The 17,067-nt window shown below is 42.4% G+C and overlaps 1 protein-coding gene across 1 annotated transcript; it reads right to left on the bottom strand.

Moving 5' to 3' along the window:
• Nucleotides 1-231: 231 nt before the first annotated feature.
• Nucleotides 232-16,426, bottom strand: LOC133915811 (serine/threonine-protein kinase STY13-like). Its single transcript, XM_062359138.1, has 7 exons — nucleotides 15,948-16,426; nucleotides 15,319-15,843; nucleotides 1,756-1,877; nucleotides 1,347-1,555; nucleotides 1,090-1,264; nucleotides 849-983; nucleotides 232-736 (listed from the first exon to the last, which is right to left on the bottom strand). Exons 2-7 carry the CDS (start codon nucleotides 15,605-15,607, stop codon nucleotides 530-532), a joined length of 1,137 nt encoding a protein of 378 aa, XP_062215122.1. The 5' UTR covers nucleotides 15,608-15,843; nucleotides 15,948-16,426; the 3' UTR covers nucleotides 232-529.
• Nucleotides 16,427-17,067: the final 641 nt, after the last annotated feature.

The raw sequence follows: 17,067 nt of genomic DNA, 5'->3' as shown, positions 1-17,067 counted from the left end.
CCACTAAACTGATTCTGGAAGAAAAGCAGACAATGATTTGTCATGATCAAGCTTTTACCTTTTTACTGATCTTTGTTAAAAGTGAAATAGAATCGAATACTTTAGGTCCAAACATGAAGGTGAAACAAAACCATAGCAACAGCACCAATATGAATCAAAATGGCCCGAACAAAAGAATGATCCAAAGCATGCTATCAGCCCATCATTGAACTCATTTCTTCAGCATGAACGTTAAAAAAAAAAGATAAAGATGTATATTCACCAATGGCACCAGAAAGGCAGCTGTTTCAAGAATGAAGTCCTATATCACGAACTTTCTTTGGAATCACAATTACAACATCACACTGGTGTAGAAATGAGTGTGGACAGCAAAGGTCGTAGAAGACCTGCAGTTGACACAATGATGGGAAGGAAACTGTGGAGAACTGTAAGCACCAACTGCACAAGTGGCAACGGGAAGAATTCGTGGCCCAGTCATTTACATTACATGCAAAATGTAGCTGAGGGAGGAGAGTATCATGAAAAGAATCTATGGACCACGAGCCCTGGTAAAGCATAAGCATCCGGATGATTGGCCATCCGGTATCATGCCACCGCCTTTGCTCGTGTCAAGAGCCTCTAAAAGCTGCACCACCTCGGCCATATCAGGGCGTTTATCAGGGTTTGCATCCCAGCATTTCCGCATGACATTCGCAAATGCGCTTGGACAGCAGCGAGGAATGTCTGGGCGCAAATTCTGCCAACAAATGTATGAATAATTATTAATAATCTGTGCGTTCTGTGCACATTATATGGTGGGAGGAAGAAAAAATTGCATAACGAGAGTGTATATCAAACACAAGGCAAACCTGATGAACAACCGCTGATGAGACATCGGCAAAACTAAGGTCTGGGTATGGCATGTCACAACAATAGATTTCCCACAAGCAAATGCCAAAACTGTAAACATCACACTTCCTGTTGTATGGTTTACCATCAAGAACCTGTTAATACATACAAAGAACAGAGAATTTTCTTTTTAACATGGGAATAGCTGAAAATAATGTTCACTTTGGAAACAAAGAGATTAAAGAGGAGTCCAGTAAATACTTCAGGGGCCATATAACCAAGCGTGCCTGTTGCACCAGTCATGTCCTTTGGATTCTGAGCCTCAACACGAGCAACACCGAAATCAGCAATCTTAAGGTTTCGCTGCGTATCAAGTAGCATATTTTCAGTTTTCACATCCCTATGAACGATCTTTCTGGAGTGTAGATAGCTCAATCTGCAAAAGGAAGCTCCAGACGGTTACCAGTGGATTCAGAGATAAATAATGTGGCACTGATTTCAGCTGAAGTGATGATTACCCTCTGGCCAAATCCAATGCAAGCTGAACCACAACTTTGTAAGCAAGCTTCCGTCGTCTGTTCTTTATCAGATATTGTTTTAAAGTTCCTCCAGCAAGATATTCTACCACAACACAACATGCTCTCGCTGGCAAGTTAGTTCGTGCACCACCATTCGAATTGTTGACTGGAATCTTAAGGTCTGTGGTCCCCATTGATGCACCAACAAACTGCAAAAGAAATTACACTATGTATTTAAGTACTTCTCAAATAGTCCAAAGAAGAAATCTTTTATGGAAGACACAGGCTACATGTTTGTTCACGGGTAAATTTTGGTAATCAGTCAAAAGCTTTACTACATGAACAAACATATATACAGACGTGAAGATGCAAAGCTTCGCTGAAGCCAGGTGGGCATGAAAATATTCACCTTTGTAACATTAGGATGGCTGAGCTTATGCCAAACAGCAACCTCCTGCTTAAATGATGTTCGCAAAGCGGTGGTTTCAGCTTCTGTGGCAAAACCATCTTCTCCCCAATCCAACAGCTTCACTGCATGTATCACAAAGAATATTATGAATTTGTCCCATGGAATGATGCTCATATAATGCATACATATGTTCATAAGTCATTTTTTGTAACAAGAATGGAGAATTCCCATTCAAACAGTGCAAATACAGATCTCTCAAGTTTACAAAACTGATTAAAAAGAACAATGAAAAAATAATGAAAAGGGGTCCCCAATCCCAGTATACCATAACAATAAGAAGTGTATATAGTATGTTTCCCCTAAACTAAATGAAATGATGTCGTTGTCCACAAAGTAATAAGAGAAACTTTGAGATGCTCCATGGACTGGAAGTCTAAAACCAGATTTATATAATTCAAAACTATAAAATTCAGATGAAGGAAATTGAATTGGTCAAAGGATACAATTTTAACCAGGCAAAAGAAGTACTACAAACAGACAGTAAAATGTAGCACAAAGAAACTTCAGCTAGCATTCTTATTTGTTTTAGTCACATATCTACCATTGATGAATGTGACAAGGGCATATCTACAATTGATGAACATAACAATGGCATAGCTACCATTGATGAGCAAGCGCAAACTAAAGGAACATTAAGAACAAAAGCATAATACCATGAGTCGGGGTTTAAAGGAAATCAGAAAGGGTATCCTGAAATTATTCATGTGCAAGATCATCAAGTGGGAGTGTGCAAATATGCAAAGCACACATGTACATCTAAATTCTAGGCAGGCATAAAGCAAGGTCCAGCCGGACCAGCCCATTGTTACTGTCTTACTGAAAAACAGATTCTTCAGAAACATAACGATAGTGTAGCTCTATCGGCTTCTTCTCCTGGAAGATGGCCAGTCCTTCCTCTAGTTTACTCGAACTAGAGCAGGATGAAGAGCTGGCCTGGCTTGTTCGTGACTGGGATTTCTCTCATGGTCGCTCCTTTCAAGCTAAAGTCTTGAGTAAGTTCCAATCCTCAGTTCATCATCCTTCTTCGTCTTCTATTGGGTCTTTCTTCCTGCTTGCGGTTTTCCGTCGCTACACTTTCCGTCTCAATGAATCCTCGGTCAGTTTGGCTCTGCATGCTTGTTTGGGGGGCGCCCCGGCTGGTTTTCACGTCAATTTTCAAAGCAATCGTCACTTTCGCTTCTCAGTGGCTTCAAAACAAGTTGGTTTCTTAGTTTGTGCTCTTAAAAGATTCATCTCCAACCACTTTGATGTCTATTTTCATCTTTGGAGAGATGGTGGTGAAAATTGGTTCGCTGAAAAAAGAAGATGGGAAGAAGAGGAAAGGAATAGTTGGATCAAAGTTTCCCGAAATAAGAAAATCAGGAAGTTGCCTGTCAAACGGGTTTCCTTCAAGGACAGGATGGTTCTTGATTCTCCTCCAGTTAAATCTGTTCCATCAGAGCTTCGTTCTGGGATCAAGATCGGACTCTTATTTTGTCCAATCCCTGATCCTCAGCATTCATCTTCCTCCTGTTTGTCCTTTGGATGTAATCAAGCCTGCGTTAACCCTGTTCTTCCTCAGTCTAAGACTCATCTCTCAGGGTTTTCCAGGCCTTCTCTTGTGCTTGATGTTCTTCCTCAAAAAAGTTTGTTCCTAGCTACTAATGGTGGTCAAATCAGTAAAAGCTCTTCCCAAATTCCCCTTAATTGTGTCTTTCAAAGGCTCAATAATGATTTGGGTTCCCAATCTGACTTGGGGAACAGCATGGAGCAGGCGGCCATTGCCTCGTCTTCTCCCCCTTTCGCTGGTTCTTGTGCCGCTTTGCAACGCCATTCACTTCCCTGTCCCAAATGTCTGCGCGTGGCTCATTCCAGCAAAGTTTGTGTTGTCCCAAGATGCCTATTTTGTTTTAACTATGGTCACTGGGCCGAGTTTTGTTTCAAACGGCGTCTTAACTCAAGGTACAGGTGGGTCATTAAATCCAGCCCAAACGGCTCCCTTCCTACCAGGCCCAACTCATCGACACTATCAGAGGTCTCTCCTCCGCTTCATCTTCATGTTGAGAACGCTTCACCTTCCCAGCGTTCTCTCTCGACCTCCCCACCTTCCTCCTCAGCAAAAAACCCTCTCCCCCATTTTCCCTTTGATTCTGCTTTCTTGAAGGCGATTATGGCAAACTTTGCCGTGAACCCGACGCGTTTCATCCCCCCGGGTCTTATCATTGAGGATGGTGGTCAACATCGCAAAGTCAGAACCTTCGTCAACATTGCAGGAAACCCTGCTAAGAGACACGAAGATGTGTTGATTGCAGAATCTGATGAGGTGCTTTCTCCAGCTCAAGAATTTGCTCTGTTACATGACATTAGATATTACATTGAGATAGACCTCCAGAAACATGTTCTTTTCTTTAGTCTTCACCCTCATGGGATTGGTATCTTTAAGCTCCAGGACCTCTGCGAAAGAGATGTTTTATTATCTGGTAACCCTCACTGGATTGGTCTGCATGAGGTCAGATTTGTGAAGCACGATGACGCTAAGAATCACAGAAGATCTCCTTTTACTAGGAAAGGATGGATTATGTTCCTGAGCTTCCCTCTGGACTTCAAAGAACTGCACTATATCCAGCAAGTCTGCTCCTCCTTTGGCAAGTTACTCCATTGGCATTCTTCTGATCGTAGTCTGGCTTGGGTCCTAGTCAAAGTGTTGATTGACAACCCTCTTGATATCCCTAGAAGTGTAGTCATAAAGCTTGGTAGAGAACTTGATGGTGATGGTAGATCCTGGACGGTCCCAGTTTATATCTTCAACACCACTATGGTTGATGTTATCCCACTAGATGAAGATGATCCCCCAGCGCACAATGGCAATCCTCATCCCTTTGAAGGTCCTATCCTTCCTGGAGAACCTGATGAAGTTGCACACCTAGCTGATCAGCTTCTTGACAATGAACAATTAAACAACCAAGAGCAGGAAATGCAAATTGATGATATCTCTGAAATCAGTTCAGTAAATCAGGCTTCTTCTGCCTCCGTGCCTTTGGCCCACTCTTTTGAAATGGTTTTGAATTTGGGGTCTCATCAGAGGTCTTCTATTCTTGATAGGTTGCAAAATGAGAATCCAGAGCAGTCAAGTACTATTTCTCAGCCTCTCCAACGGTTGTCAGCTAGTGACAGGTTACCTTGTCAGCGATTGGTTCCTCAAATCTCAAGTACTCAGTTTGCTGCCAGCTCTAATGGAAATGCTGGCCTCTTAACCCCTCTTGTTTGGAAAGTTCTCAATGGTTCCTTCATTTACTTGAAAAGCCTCCTCTCTCCTTCTGCTCCGGCCTCACAGGTTACGATCATCCGTAATGATGATCAGATCAGCTTTACTATGGGCAACTCGGTTCTGTTGGTCAACCAGGATCTCTTCTCCCAATTTCTGTTAATTGGGATGAATTTTCTGTTGGAAGGCAGTGCTGTCCCTTCTCAACCTAGCTCTATAGCCAGCAAGCAATTTAGCTTAACCTATACAAGAGATTCTAAAAGCTTTCAACTCCTCTCTGAAAACAAAGATATTTATGCTGCTAAACCAGTTATCCCAAAAATCTTCTATAGGAAGAAGTTCAGAAAGCCAACGAATGGAATGAAGAATATGGTTAATGCTCCACACCTATTTCCTGCAACTACTACAGAGTTTGTTCAGGAAAAAACAGCTTTAAAAAGAGCAAGAGTCTCAAAAGCAAGGAAAAGGAATGACAGTCCTACTCCTATTACTGATAGGAATCTGAGAAGAAGTCAGAGAATCAGAAACAGACTAGATGGTCACAAGTTATCTCAATACTTGGACATCCAAAAGAGGGTCACAAAAAGCAGGTCCAAATTCAACAGAACCCCCTCCCAATGTCTCCTTCCTGGTAAATCTCTTCAGAATGATTTCAATTCTGTTGTTGATTTTCCTGGTCTATCTTTGTTAGAAGATTACAACAAATTGGGTTTGATTTATCCTAAAATTCCGCTTATGCAAATTCAGCTGGTGGCAAAAGAAAGATGTTGTGTGCCTCCTTCGGAGATTACACCAGAGCTGCTCCTGACAAGATCAATGGAGACTTCTGAAAGAGAATCAAGACTCAGAAGGGATCTGGGTTTGTACAGGTCTGATAGGAGCAGCTTCCAGAATCTTAATCCAGTTATCAATGGTTGAAAACTGCAGACTTTGTGTTTTCATCGGGGAATGCCCTGATATTCTCTTTTGTACCCATCTTTCTGTTTCTTTTCAGTGTGGGTACTCATCCTTTTGTGGAAGCTGGGTCCTTATTTTGCGCTATAGTCTGGATAAGTATGACTATATTAAGAAGGGGTTTACTACTTTCCCTGAGTCTTGGTTTGTCTATTCTACCCTAATATGCAGAAGTATCTGGTCTTTTTACGTTTTCCCTCTTGAGTTACTTTTCGATTTGGTGGCTCTCTCTCAATTCTATTCTCCTGCTTTGCTGGAGACTCAAAGTTTTCCTTTCATTGGCTGGTCTATATGGATAATCAAGCCAGGAGAAATTGGAACATTTTGAATTGGAATATTAGAGGTATCAACTCTGCAGATAAATGCAATGCCATCAAGTCCAAGATCGAAGAAAGTGTTTGTGACATCTATTGTATCCAGGAAACAAAAAGGGAACATTTTGACCACTCCTTCATTATGACCCTACAACAACAACAACAACAACAAAGCCTTTCAGTCCCAAACAAGTTGGGGTAGGCTAGAGATGAAATCCATAAGATCTTGAAAGTCTAGTCATGGCTCTGGCACGTGGATAGCTAACTTCCACGCACCCCTGTCCATGGCTAGTTCTTTGGTGATATTCCAGTCTTTCAGATCCCTCTTTACAGACTCCTCCCATGTCAAGTTTGGTCTACCTCGACCTCTCTTGACATTATTCGCACGCTTTATTCTTCCGCTATGTACAGGCGCTTCTGAGGGCCTGCGTTGTATATGCCCAAACCATCTCAAACGATGTTGGACAAGCTTCTCTTCAATTGGTGCTACACCAACTCTATCACGTATGTCATCATTCCGAACCCGATCCTTTCTTGTGTGGCCACACATCCATCTCAGCATGCGCATCTCCGCTACACTCAACCGTTGGGCATGTCGCCTTTTAGTTGGCCAACATTCTGCGCCATACAACATCGCAGGTCTAATTGCCGTCCTACAGAACCTGCATTTTAGCTTCTGTGGTACTCTCTTGTCGCAGAGGACGCCGAAAGCTTGGCACCACTTCATCCAACCGGCTTTGATTCGATGGCTCACATCTTCATCAATTTCACCATCCTTCTGCAGCATCGACCCCAAATATCGAAAGGTATCCTTCTGAGGTATCACCTGCCCGTCAAGTCAAACCTCATCCTCCTCGTGCCTAGTAGTACTAAAATCGCACCTCATGTACTCAGTTTTAGTTCTACTAAGCCTAAAACCCTTCGACTCCAAGGTCTGTCTCCACAGCTCCAACTTTCCATTTACCCCCGTCTGACTATCGTCGACTAACACCACATCATCTGCAAAGAGCATACACCATGGGATATCACCTTGTATATCCCTTGTGACCTCATCCATCACCAAAGCAAAAAGATAAGGGCTCAAAGCTGACCCTTGGTGCAGTCCTATTCTAATTGGAAAATCATTGGTGTCACCATCGCTTGTCCGAACACTTGTCACAACATTATCGTACATATCCTTGATAAGGGTAATATACTTTGTTGGGACTTTGTGCTTCTCCAAGGCCCACCACATAACATTCCGCGGTATCTTATCGTAGACCTTCTCTAAGTCAATGAACACCATATGCAAGTCCTTCTTTTGCTCCATGTATCTCTCCATAAGTTGTCGTACCAAGAAGATAGCTTCCATGGTCGACCTCCCAGGCATGAAACCAAACTGATTTTTAGTCACGCTTGTCATTCTTCGTAAGCGGTGTTCAATGACTCTCTCCCATAGCTTCATCGTATGGCTCATCAGCTTAATCCCACGGTAATTAGTACAACTTTGAATATCCCCTTATTCTTGAAGATTGGTACTAATATACTCCGCCTCCATTCTTCGGGCATCTTGTTTGCCCAAAAAATGAGGTTGAAAAACTTAGTTAGCCATACAATTGCTATGTCTCCAAGGCATCTCCACACCTCAATAGGGATACCATCAGGGCCCATTGCCTTGCCTCCTTTCATCCTTTTTAAAGCCTCCTTGACCTCAAACTCCTAAATCCTTCGTACAAAACGCCTGTTGGCATCATCAAAGGAGTCGTCCAGCTCAATGGAAGAGCTCTCACCTCCTCTATTGAACAGCTGGTCGAAGTACTCTCGCCATCTATTCTTAATCTCATCTTCCTTCACCAGAAGTCGATCTGTCCCATCCTTGATGCATTTGACTTGGTTGACATCTCTCGTCTTCCTCTCACAGATCTTGGCCATCTTATAGATGTCCCTTTCCCCTTCTTTCGTGTTTAACCGCTGGTAGAGGTCCTCATACGCCTGACCTCTTGCTTCACTCACTGCTCGCTTTGCGGTCTTCTTCGCCACCTTGTACTTCTCTACGTTGTCAACACTCCTGTCCAAGTGTAGGCGTTTGAAACATTCTTTCTTCTCCTTGATAGCCTTCTGGACATCCTCGTTCCACCACCAGGTATCTTTCGCTTCGCTTCTACTTCCCCTCGTCACCCCAAACTCCTCGGAAGCCACCTTCCGAATGCAAGTCGCCATCTTTATCCACATATTGTTTGCATCACCTCCTTCCTCCCAAGAGCCCTCCTTAATTACCCTCTCCTTGAAAGCTTGAGCCGCTTCCCCCCTGAGCTTCCACCACTTCGTTCTAGCGACTTTAGCTCGCTTATCCCGCTGGACACGTATCCGGAAGCGGAAGTCAGCCACCAAAAGCTTATGTTGAGGGACAACACTCTCTCCAGATATCACCTTACAATCTAGGCAAGTACGCCTGTCTTCTCTTCTCGAGAGGACGAAATCGATCTGGCTAGAGTGTTGGCCACTACTAAAGGTCACTACATGGGATTCCCTCTTTTTAAAGAGGGTGTTAGCTACGATCATGTCGTAGGCTAGAGCAAAGCTTAAGACATCCTCTCCTTCTTGATTCCTGCTTCCATAACCAAAGCCCCCATGCACCCCCTCGAAACCTGTGTTAGATGTACCCACGTGGCCATTGAGGTCTCCTCCTATGAAGAGCTTCTCGCCAATAGGTACACTCCTAACCATGTCCTCCAGGCCTTCCCAGAACTCCCTCTTGGTGCTCTCATTGTGGCCTACTTGAGGGGCATACGCGCTGATAACATTGAGAACTAAGTCCCCAACGACCAGCTTGACCAGGATAATCCGGTCCCCTTGCCTCTTGACGTCTACCACTCCATACTTGAGGCTCTTGTCGATCAAGATGCCTACTCCATTTTTATTTGTAGTTGTCCCCGTGTACCACAGCTTGAAGCCGGTATCCTCCACCTCCTTCGCTTTCTGTCCTTTCCATTTGGTTTCTTGGACGCATAGGATATTAACCCGTCTCCTCACCGCTGTATCAACTAACTCCCGTAGCTTACCCGTCAGGGACCCTACGTTCCAGCTACCTAAGCGGATCCTACTTGGCTCGGCTAGCTTCCTTACCCTTCGCACTCGTCGAGTCAAATGCGAAGACCCTTGCTCATTTTTCACTACACTCGGGCGCCGATGTAGCGCGCCACTAAGGATGCGACAACCCAATCCTTGCCCACTTATCACCGTATCCAGATCAAGATACGGCGCGCCACCAAGGGGGTGACGGCCCTGGCTCCAAAAAAATTCGATAAATTTGCTTTCTCTCCGTCAAGAGGGAATTCGGGAGGCATTCTGATGGGTTGGAACAGCTCTTTCTTCTCTGGTGAGGTTGTGGAAATTTCGAATTTTGCTATCACTGTCATCTTCAGTTCCAAACACAACGATGTTTCTTGGACTCTCACCACAGTTTATGGCCCCTGTCATAGTCCCGAAAGAGAGGCTTTTGTCAACTGGATGAACTCTATCAGCATTGATGATTCTCAAAACTGGATGTTTATTGGCGACTTTAATTTTTATAGATCTATTTCAGATAGAAACAGGGAGGGAGGTAACCTCAATGACATCTTCATCTTCAATGAGATTATCAGCAATCTGGGTCTAATCGAAATTCCTCTCAAAGGGAGGAAATACACTTGGAGTAACATGCAAGATAATCCGTTGCTAGAGCAGTTGGTTTGGTGTTTCACCACAGTAAATTGGTCTTCTAATTTCCCTAATACTCTCCTTCCTCTAGCCAAACCTCTATCGGATCACATTCCTTGCATGGTTCAAATTCAAACTTCCATTCCCAAGGCAAAAGTCTTCAGATTTGAGAACTTTTGGATTGATCACCCAGAATTCTTTGAAACTGTAGAAAGTACTTGGAAAACTAAAGTAAAATCCAGCAACAGTGCTACCAAAATCTCAGCTAAATTCAAGCTTCTTAGGATAGCTTTGAAAAAGTGGAGCAAAGGAATATCAAAGCTCAATATTTTGATTACAGAATGTAACTGTCATAAGTGTTTTGGATAAGCTGGAAGAGCAAAGATCACTTTTTACTCAAGAAAGAAACTTCAGACTCATCCTCAGAAACCATATCATTAGATTACTTCAATACAAGAAGGATTATTGGAGAAAGAGATACACTATCAGATGGACTAAATTTGGGGATGAAAGTACAAAGTTCTTCCATGCGGCAGCTACAGAAAGATTCAGGCATAATACTATTACTAGCTTAGAATCTCAAGATGGTAGAATGGTTACTAGCCATTTTGAAAAGGCTGCCATTCTGTTTGAATCCTATAAAGCTAGAATGGGAACCTCGCTTAATCCTCTGATGCACTTTGCTCTAGAAGACCTTGTAATCAAAAATGATAATCTAGGTCATCTCTCTGCCCCTTTTAGCAAGGATGATATTGACAAGATTGTGCTCCAAATGCCCAATGATAAATCCCCAGGACCGGATGGTTTCAATAGGCTCTTCCTTAAAAGCTATTGGAACATCATCAAAGAAGATTTCTATGATCTTTGCAATAACTTCTTTGAGGGCAGTCTTAGTTTGCAGGCTATCAACAGCTCCTTTATCACGCTTATTCCAAAGAATAATAATCCAGTGGGGGTGAATGATTTCAGGCCTATCTCCCTTCTGAATTGTGCGTTGAAGATTATCACTAAGCTTATGGCCGATAGACTCCAGTCAGTCATCATCTCTATTATTCATCAAAATCAATATGGTTTCATTAAAAATAGAACAATTCAAGATTGCCTAGCTTGGTCCTTTGAATACATCTATCAATGTCAACACTCCAAGAGGGAAATTGTGGTGCTTAAGTTGGACTTTGAAAAAGCTTTCGATACTATTGAACACTCTGCAATCTTAAAGATGCTTGCTCATCTGGGCTTTAATGACAAATGGATTGACTGGACCCATAGAATTCTTAATTCTGGAACTTCGGCCATTCTTCTCAATAGTGTACCTGGTAAATTCTTTCACTGCAATAGGGGAGTGAGGCAGGGTGATCCTCTATCCCCTCTTCTATTTGTCCTGGCAGCCGAGATGCTCCAATGCATAATCAATAAAGCTCACGAGATTGGCCTGCTCAATCTTCCAATCCCAACTATGTACACAAAGGATTTCCCTATAGTTCAGTATGCAGATGATACAATTCTTTTTCTGAATACCTCCCAAATGGAACTATTCTGTCTTAAAGGAATTCTAGAAACTTTTACCCAATCAACTGGTCTTAAAGTCAATTACTCAAAGTCCTGCCTCATCCCTTTGAACCTCAGTCAGGACAAAGCCAATTGTATGGCTGGTGTTTTTGGTTGCAAACTGGGCTCACTTCCTTTCACATACTTAGGTTTGCCTCTGGGAACCTCTAAGCCAAGAATTGAACATTATGCGCCTCTTATGAATCAAATTGAGATAAGGCTAAATTCTACTTCTGCTCTTCTCTCCTTTGCTGGAAGATTACAATTAACCAATTCTGTTATATCCTCTCTTCCCACCTACACAATGTGTACCTTAAAAATTCCAGCTGCTGTCATTGATTATATTGATAGAGCTAGAAGGCACTATCTCTGGAGAAAATCTGACATTAATGCCAGAAGCATTCCTCTAGTTGCCTGGAAAAAAGTGTGTAAGCCCAAATCAAAAGGTGGACTAGGAGTTGTCAACCTGAGGAATTAGAACATCACTCTTCTGCTCAAACATCTTGACAAATTTTATAACCAGAAGAATCTTCCCTGGGTCAGACTCATTTGGGATTCATATTATCATAATGGCCATGTGCCTCATGCTTCTTCAGAAAAAGACTCCTTTTGGTGGAAAGATGTCCTAAGACTTAGTACTTTATTCAGAAGCATTGTTGCTTGTTCTTTCGGCTGTGGGAAAACGTCATGTTTTGGGCTGACATATGGAATAACAACCTCCTAGAACACAAGTTTCCTAGACTTAATTCCTTTGCAAAGAACAAGAAAATTTCAGTAGCGCAGTTCCTGGCAAGTAATAATATATATGAGCAATTCCACACTCCTCTTTCAGCTCAGGCTTATGAAGAATACAATTCTCTTCAAGATCTCATCCAGGGTATCCAGATTCAAGAAAATGCCAAGGACTCCTGGCATTATCATTGGGGTTCTCATACATATTCTTCCAAACAATGTTACAATCTACCTTTCAAGTATTTCTCTCCCCCGCAACTCTTCAACTGGATATGGAAATCTAAGTGTTGTAACAAGCTTAAAGTCTTCTCCTGGCTGCTCCTCATGGATAGACTTAACACAAGGAACATTCTCAAAAGAAAGCATTTCAAAGTGGACAATGACAACTACAATTGCGTTCTCTGCGGCTTACAAGTTGAAGAAACTACCTTTCATCTTTTCTTCAGTTGTAATTTTAGTATGAGGTGTTGGAGCTCTTTGGGCATCTCCTGGGACCTCTCCAAAACATTATTTGATATGATGGTTCACGCTAGAAGCAACTTCAGTCACTCTTTCTTCATGGATATCTTTATCATCGGAGCCTGGAACATCTGGAAGCAGAGAAACGCCTTCATCTTCGACCACAAGCGACCAAATTTTCCTTTCTAGAAGCAGACTTTTAAGGATGATATCTTCCTTCAAGTTCATAGGTTTAATGATGTTTACAGACAGACCATTCTTGATTGGGTCGCCTCTTTCTCTCTTTAGTTTCTTTTCTTTTCCCCTGTTTTGGGGTTTTCGTTTTCGTTTTTTCTTCTGTTTTTCTTTCTTTCTTTGTTGTACAGCTCTTCCTCTTTTAATATATCTTTTGCAGTAGGGGCCTCCCCTATTGTTTCTCCCGTCAAAAAAAGAAACATAACGATCAAGTCATCGAGGACAAATGCAATGCAGATTAAGAATCACAATTTGCAGTTAGCAAAAGGTTTCTGCTGACACATTTATTCAAATTCCATAATGGAAACAAGTGTCAAGTTTCTTGATCAAAAGTAAGGTTGAAGATTTAGCGTTAAAAGGCTATTATCAAAACTTTGCTCCCAAATTATATGGGTTCAGCAGCTTAGCCCAGCTATCTACATGCTATGGATTATACAGACCACAAAAGGGTAAAGTACACGTATACATCACAGTAATAAAACAATATTAGGCATGAATTTCGAAAAGGAAATAAGAATACATTTAGTTTAGTCTAGAAGAAAAAGGAAATCCTAGCTTAGAGCGCACAATTCAGACACATATCAGCAGTAGCAAAGAGAATAAACAAAATTGAAGGTGCATAAAAGCAGCACAGTAGATACAATGTTACCAAAACACTATGCAGCACTGCGTGAAGTGCAAACAATTAAGATAAAATTCTGAATTAAGACAGAAAGTCATTTGTAATAACAAGAATGAAGAATGAAGAATTCAAATTCAAATAGTGCAAATACAGATATCTGAATTTTACAAAATTGATTAGAAAGAACAATGGAAAAATAATGAAAAAGGGTCCCCTATCCCAGTATACCATAACAGTAAGATCTTAAGTGTATATAGCATGTTTCGCCTAAACTAAATGAAATGATGTCATTATCCACAATACAAAAGGAGAAACTTTGAGGTGCTCCATGGACTAAAAACAACATTTATATAATGCAAAGCTATAAAATTCAGATGAAGCAAATTGAATTGGTCAAAGGATACAGTCTTAACCTAGCAAAAAAAGTACTCCAAACAGACAGTAGAACAAAGGAACTTCAGCTAGCATTCACATTTGTTCTAGTCACCTATCTACTATTGATGAACATAACAATGGCATGTCCACTATGGATGAACATAACAACGGCATGTCTACTATAAATGAACATAACAATGGCATATCTACCATTGATGAGCAAGCAGAAATTAAAGGAAGAATGAGAACACAAAGCAAAATAACAAGAGTCGGGGTTTAAAAAGAGTCCAGAAAGGGTATCCTGAAATTATTCATGCGCAAGATCATCAAGTGGGACTATGCATATATGCAAAAGCACACATGTACATCTAAATTCTAGGCATGACACGCATAAAGCATGGTCCAGTCGGACCAGCCCATACTTACTGTCTTACTGAATTTCTCCATTCAACAAAACAGATTCTTCAGCAACATAACTATCAAGTCGTCGAGATAGAGATGCAATTTAGATTCCGAATCATAATTTGCAGTTAGCCAAAGGTTTCTGCTGACACATGTATTCAAATTCCATAATAGAAAACAAGTACCAAATTTCTTGATTAACAGTAAGGTTGGAAGATTTAGAGTTCAAAGGCTATTATCAAAACTTTTCTCTCATATTATGTGAGGTCAGCAGCCTAGCCTAGCTATCTGACTGCTATGGAGTATACAGACCACAAAACGGTAAAGTACAAATATACTTATATACATAATACATGTCCAGCTATCTACATGCTTCGGATTATACAGACCACAAAAGGTAAAGTACACATATACATGACAATAATAAAACAACATTAGGCATGAATTTGTAAAGGAAATAAGCATACATTTAGTTCAGTCTAGAAGAAAAAGGCAATCCTAACTTAGAGCGTACAATTCAGACACAACATATCAGCAGTAGCAAAGTGAATAAACAAAACTGAAGGTGCATAAAAGCACAGTGATATAATTTAACCAAAACGACATGCAGCATTGTGTGAAGCACAAACAATTAAGATAAAAGTCTGAATTAAGATAGAAAGCTGGTGCTTCCAGGTATCACTTTTCTCAAAACAATTATGGTTCCCATTTCAAAGGTCACACGTGGAATAAACTTCATGAAGTATGCTACTGGAATTACTTGTGCCGATAAATGTATCATACAACCAACACACATATGCATCATTTTGATCCTCTAAGATTATGTGTGTCATTTCACCTGAATATGTAAGACAATATAAAACTATCTATTCAGAAAATAAACTCCTAGACTAACAAAATTCACCCGCATTTTCCAACAGAGAGAGATAGATCATAGATACCTGCAACATCCTGACCATCATACGTGCCACGATACACCGTACCATACGTCCCCTGAGCGATCACATAGCGGATCTCCAGCTTAGCAAGGTCAATCTCCCAGTCCTCCTTGGGCCCTTGGGACTTGAGGTTGGCCTTGCCCCATGTCTTAGTCAGCTGCTTCTCCAGCTGGATGTCGAGGCTTGTAAGATCAATCTTGTCGGCGCGCACATACGTATCGTTGCTCCCCATGCTTCCAGAATTCTTCAGCTTCTCCTTCACCTCAGGCATCTCACCGGTGCTCGATGCCATCGCTCCGGCAACCGGTGGCCAAAAGCAGACTTCCAGGAACTATGCCGGAGGTCCCAAAACCAAGAACAGAAGTCCTTACTGGAGATGCACAGCCAGTATGATACAGAACATACTGGAGCGCCAGATGTGAAACAAGAACTGGCTTCTTGCTAATGAAACCAATCCAAGAATTTATAAAGCTTCCAATCTTGGGCGGGCCTTGACTAGAGATAGCTACAATATTGGCCGAGAGTTGGCTAGAGATATGTACCAAACAAAAAGTTCCCAAATCAGGCCATGAATTGGCTGGAGATAGACATCGATGGATCCAGGAAGCAAAGAAAGGTCGCGGCTTTATTACCGAACTAAAGCAATGGAGCCAGCACGAAACTGAGAGCAACCAATTTGACCAGCGTCTCACGAAACTGCAAGGAAAGATCGGGAGTTGCGGGAACCGACCACTCGAATCCAATCAAGCAGCGGCCAGGTTGACCTCAAACCCGGAAGAACACGGGACCCAGCCGGCCCTAGAAACCGCCAATCTGCACCGAATCGCGCAAGATTATCTCCGGGAAGGAGAAGCGGCGGAGCCGAGGTTTGAGGGTTGGAAGCTCCTCCGATTTAGTCGGGAATGGCAGTAGAATTGGCGCTCGGCGGGATCCGGATCGTCTGGATCCTCTGACTTCGCGACTTCACTCCCGTGTGTGAGGCTGTGAGCCGCTGGATCCGAAAGGAATAGACAAGATCTACTGCATCCCTGACTTCACACTTGCGGAGGGCCACCGGCTCTTGCGGTTGCTGGCCCGCTTTCAGAGGAAAGATCTTTCTTTCGTCCACGGCATTCACTGAAGTTTTTTGCGAATGGGGGCAGGAATTATATTGAACTGAAAGCACAGTACAATCTCAGGTTACACCCAAGTCCTTCCTGAAAAACGGACGAGGAAACCAGATCGGTCACCGTTGGAGCGAAATCCGGCAACCCGAAAGCAGATTTGGACTTTGCTGGAGTAACCCCCGATGACTCGAAGACAGGGACATGCACTAAGGGATCAGAAACTTCCCCCCAACGTAGGAACGAACCTACAAATCTATCGCTAATGTTACTGACAAGCTCAAGAAGGCCGAAAAAGCCACCGGAGAGAAGTATGACATAGGCACGGTGTCCATCATGTTGCCGCACTTTCCTCACCGCCAACTCTCAAATCCGGAGCTCCTCAACCAAACTACTGCAAACCGATAAACCGGTGAGATCTGTAGCAGGCCCATAGACGCACAGTACCACCGGCAAGACACCGGTGAATTGGAAGTCATAACCCATACAAATACACAAACGAACCACATACAAAAACGTGTACACATACAACACATCTAAGACACCTACACAACAATCCGACGAGGATCGGGCCACGAGAAAGGAGCACGACCACCCATCACAGATCTAGCACCGGCACCTGCAACTTGCTCTCGAGTGCCCCTGTGTG

The sequence above is a fragment of the Phragmites australis genome, chromosome 4 (assembly GCF_958298935.1).
Source record: "Phragmites australis chromosome 4, lpPhrAust1.1, whole genome shotgun sequence".
In the NCBI taxonomy this organism is placed as follows: domain Eukaryota; kingdom Viridiplantae; phylum Streptophyta; class Magnoliopsida; order Poales; family Poaceae; genus Phragmites; species Phragmites australis.
Note: the sequence above shows the minus strand (reverse complement) of the source record. Positions and strands in the feature narration are given on the sequence as shown.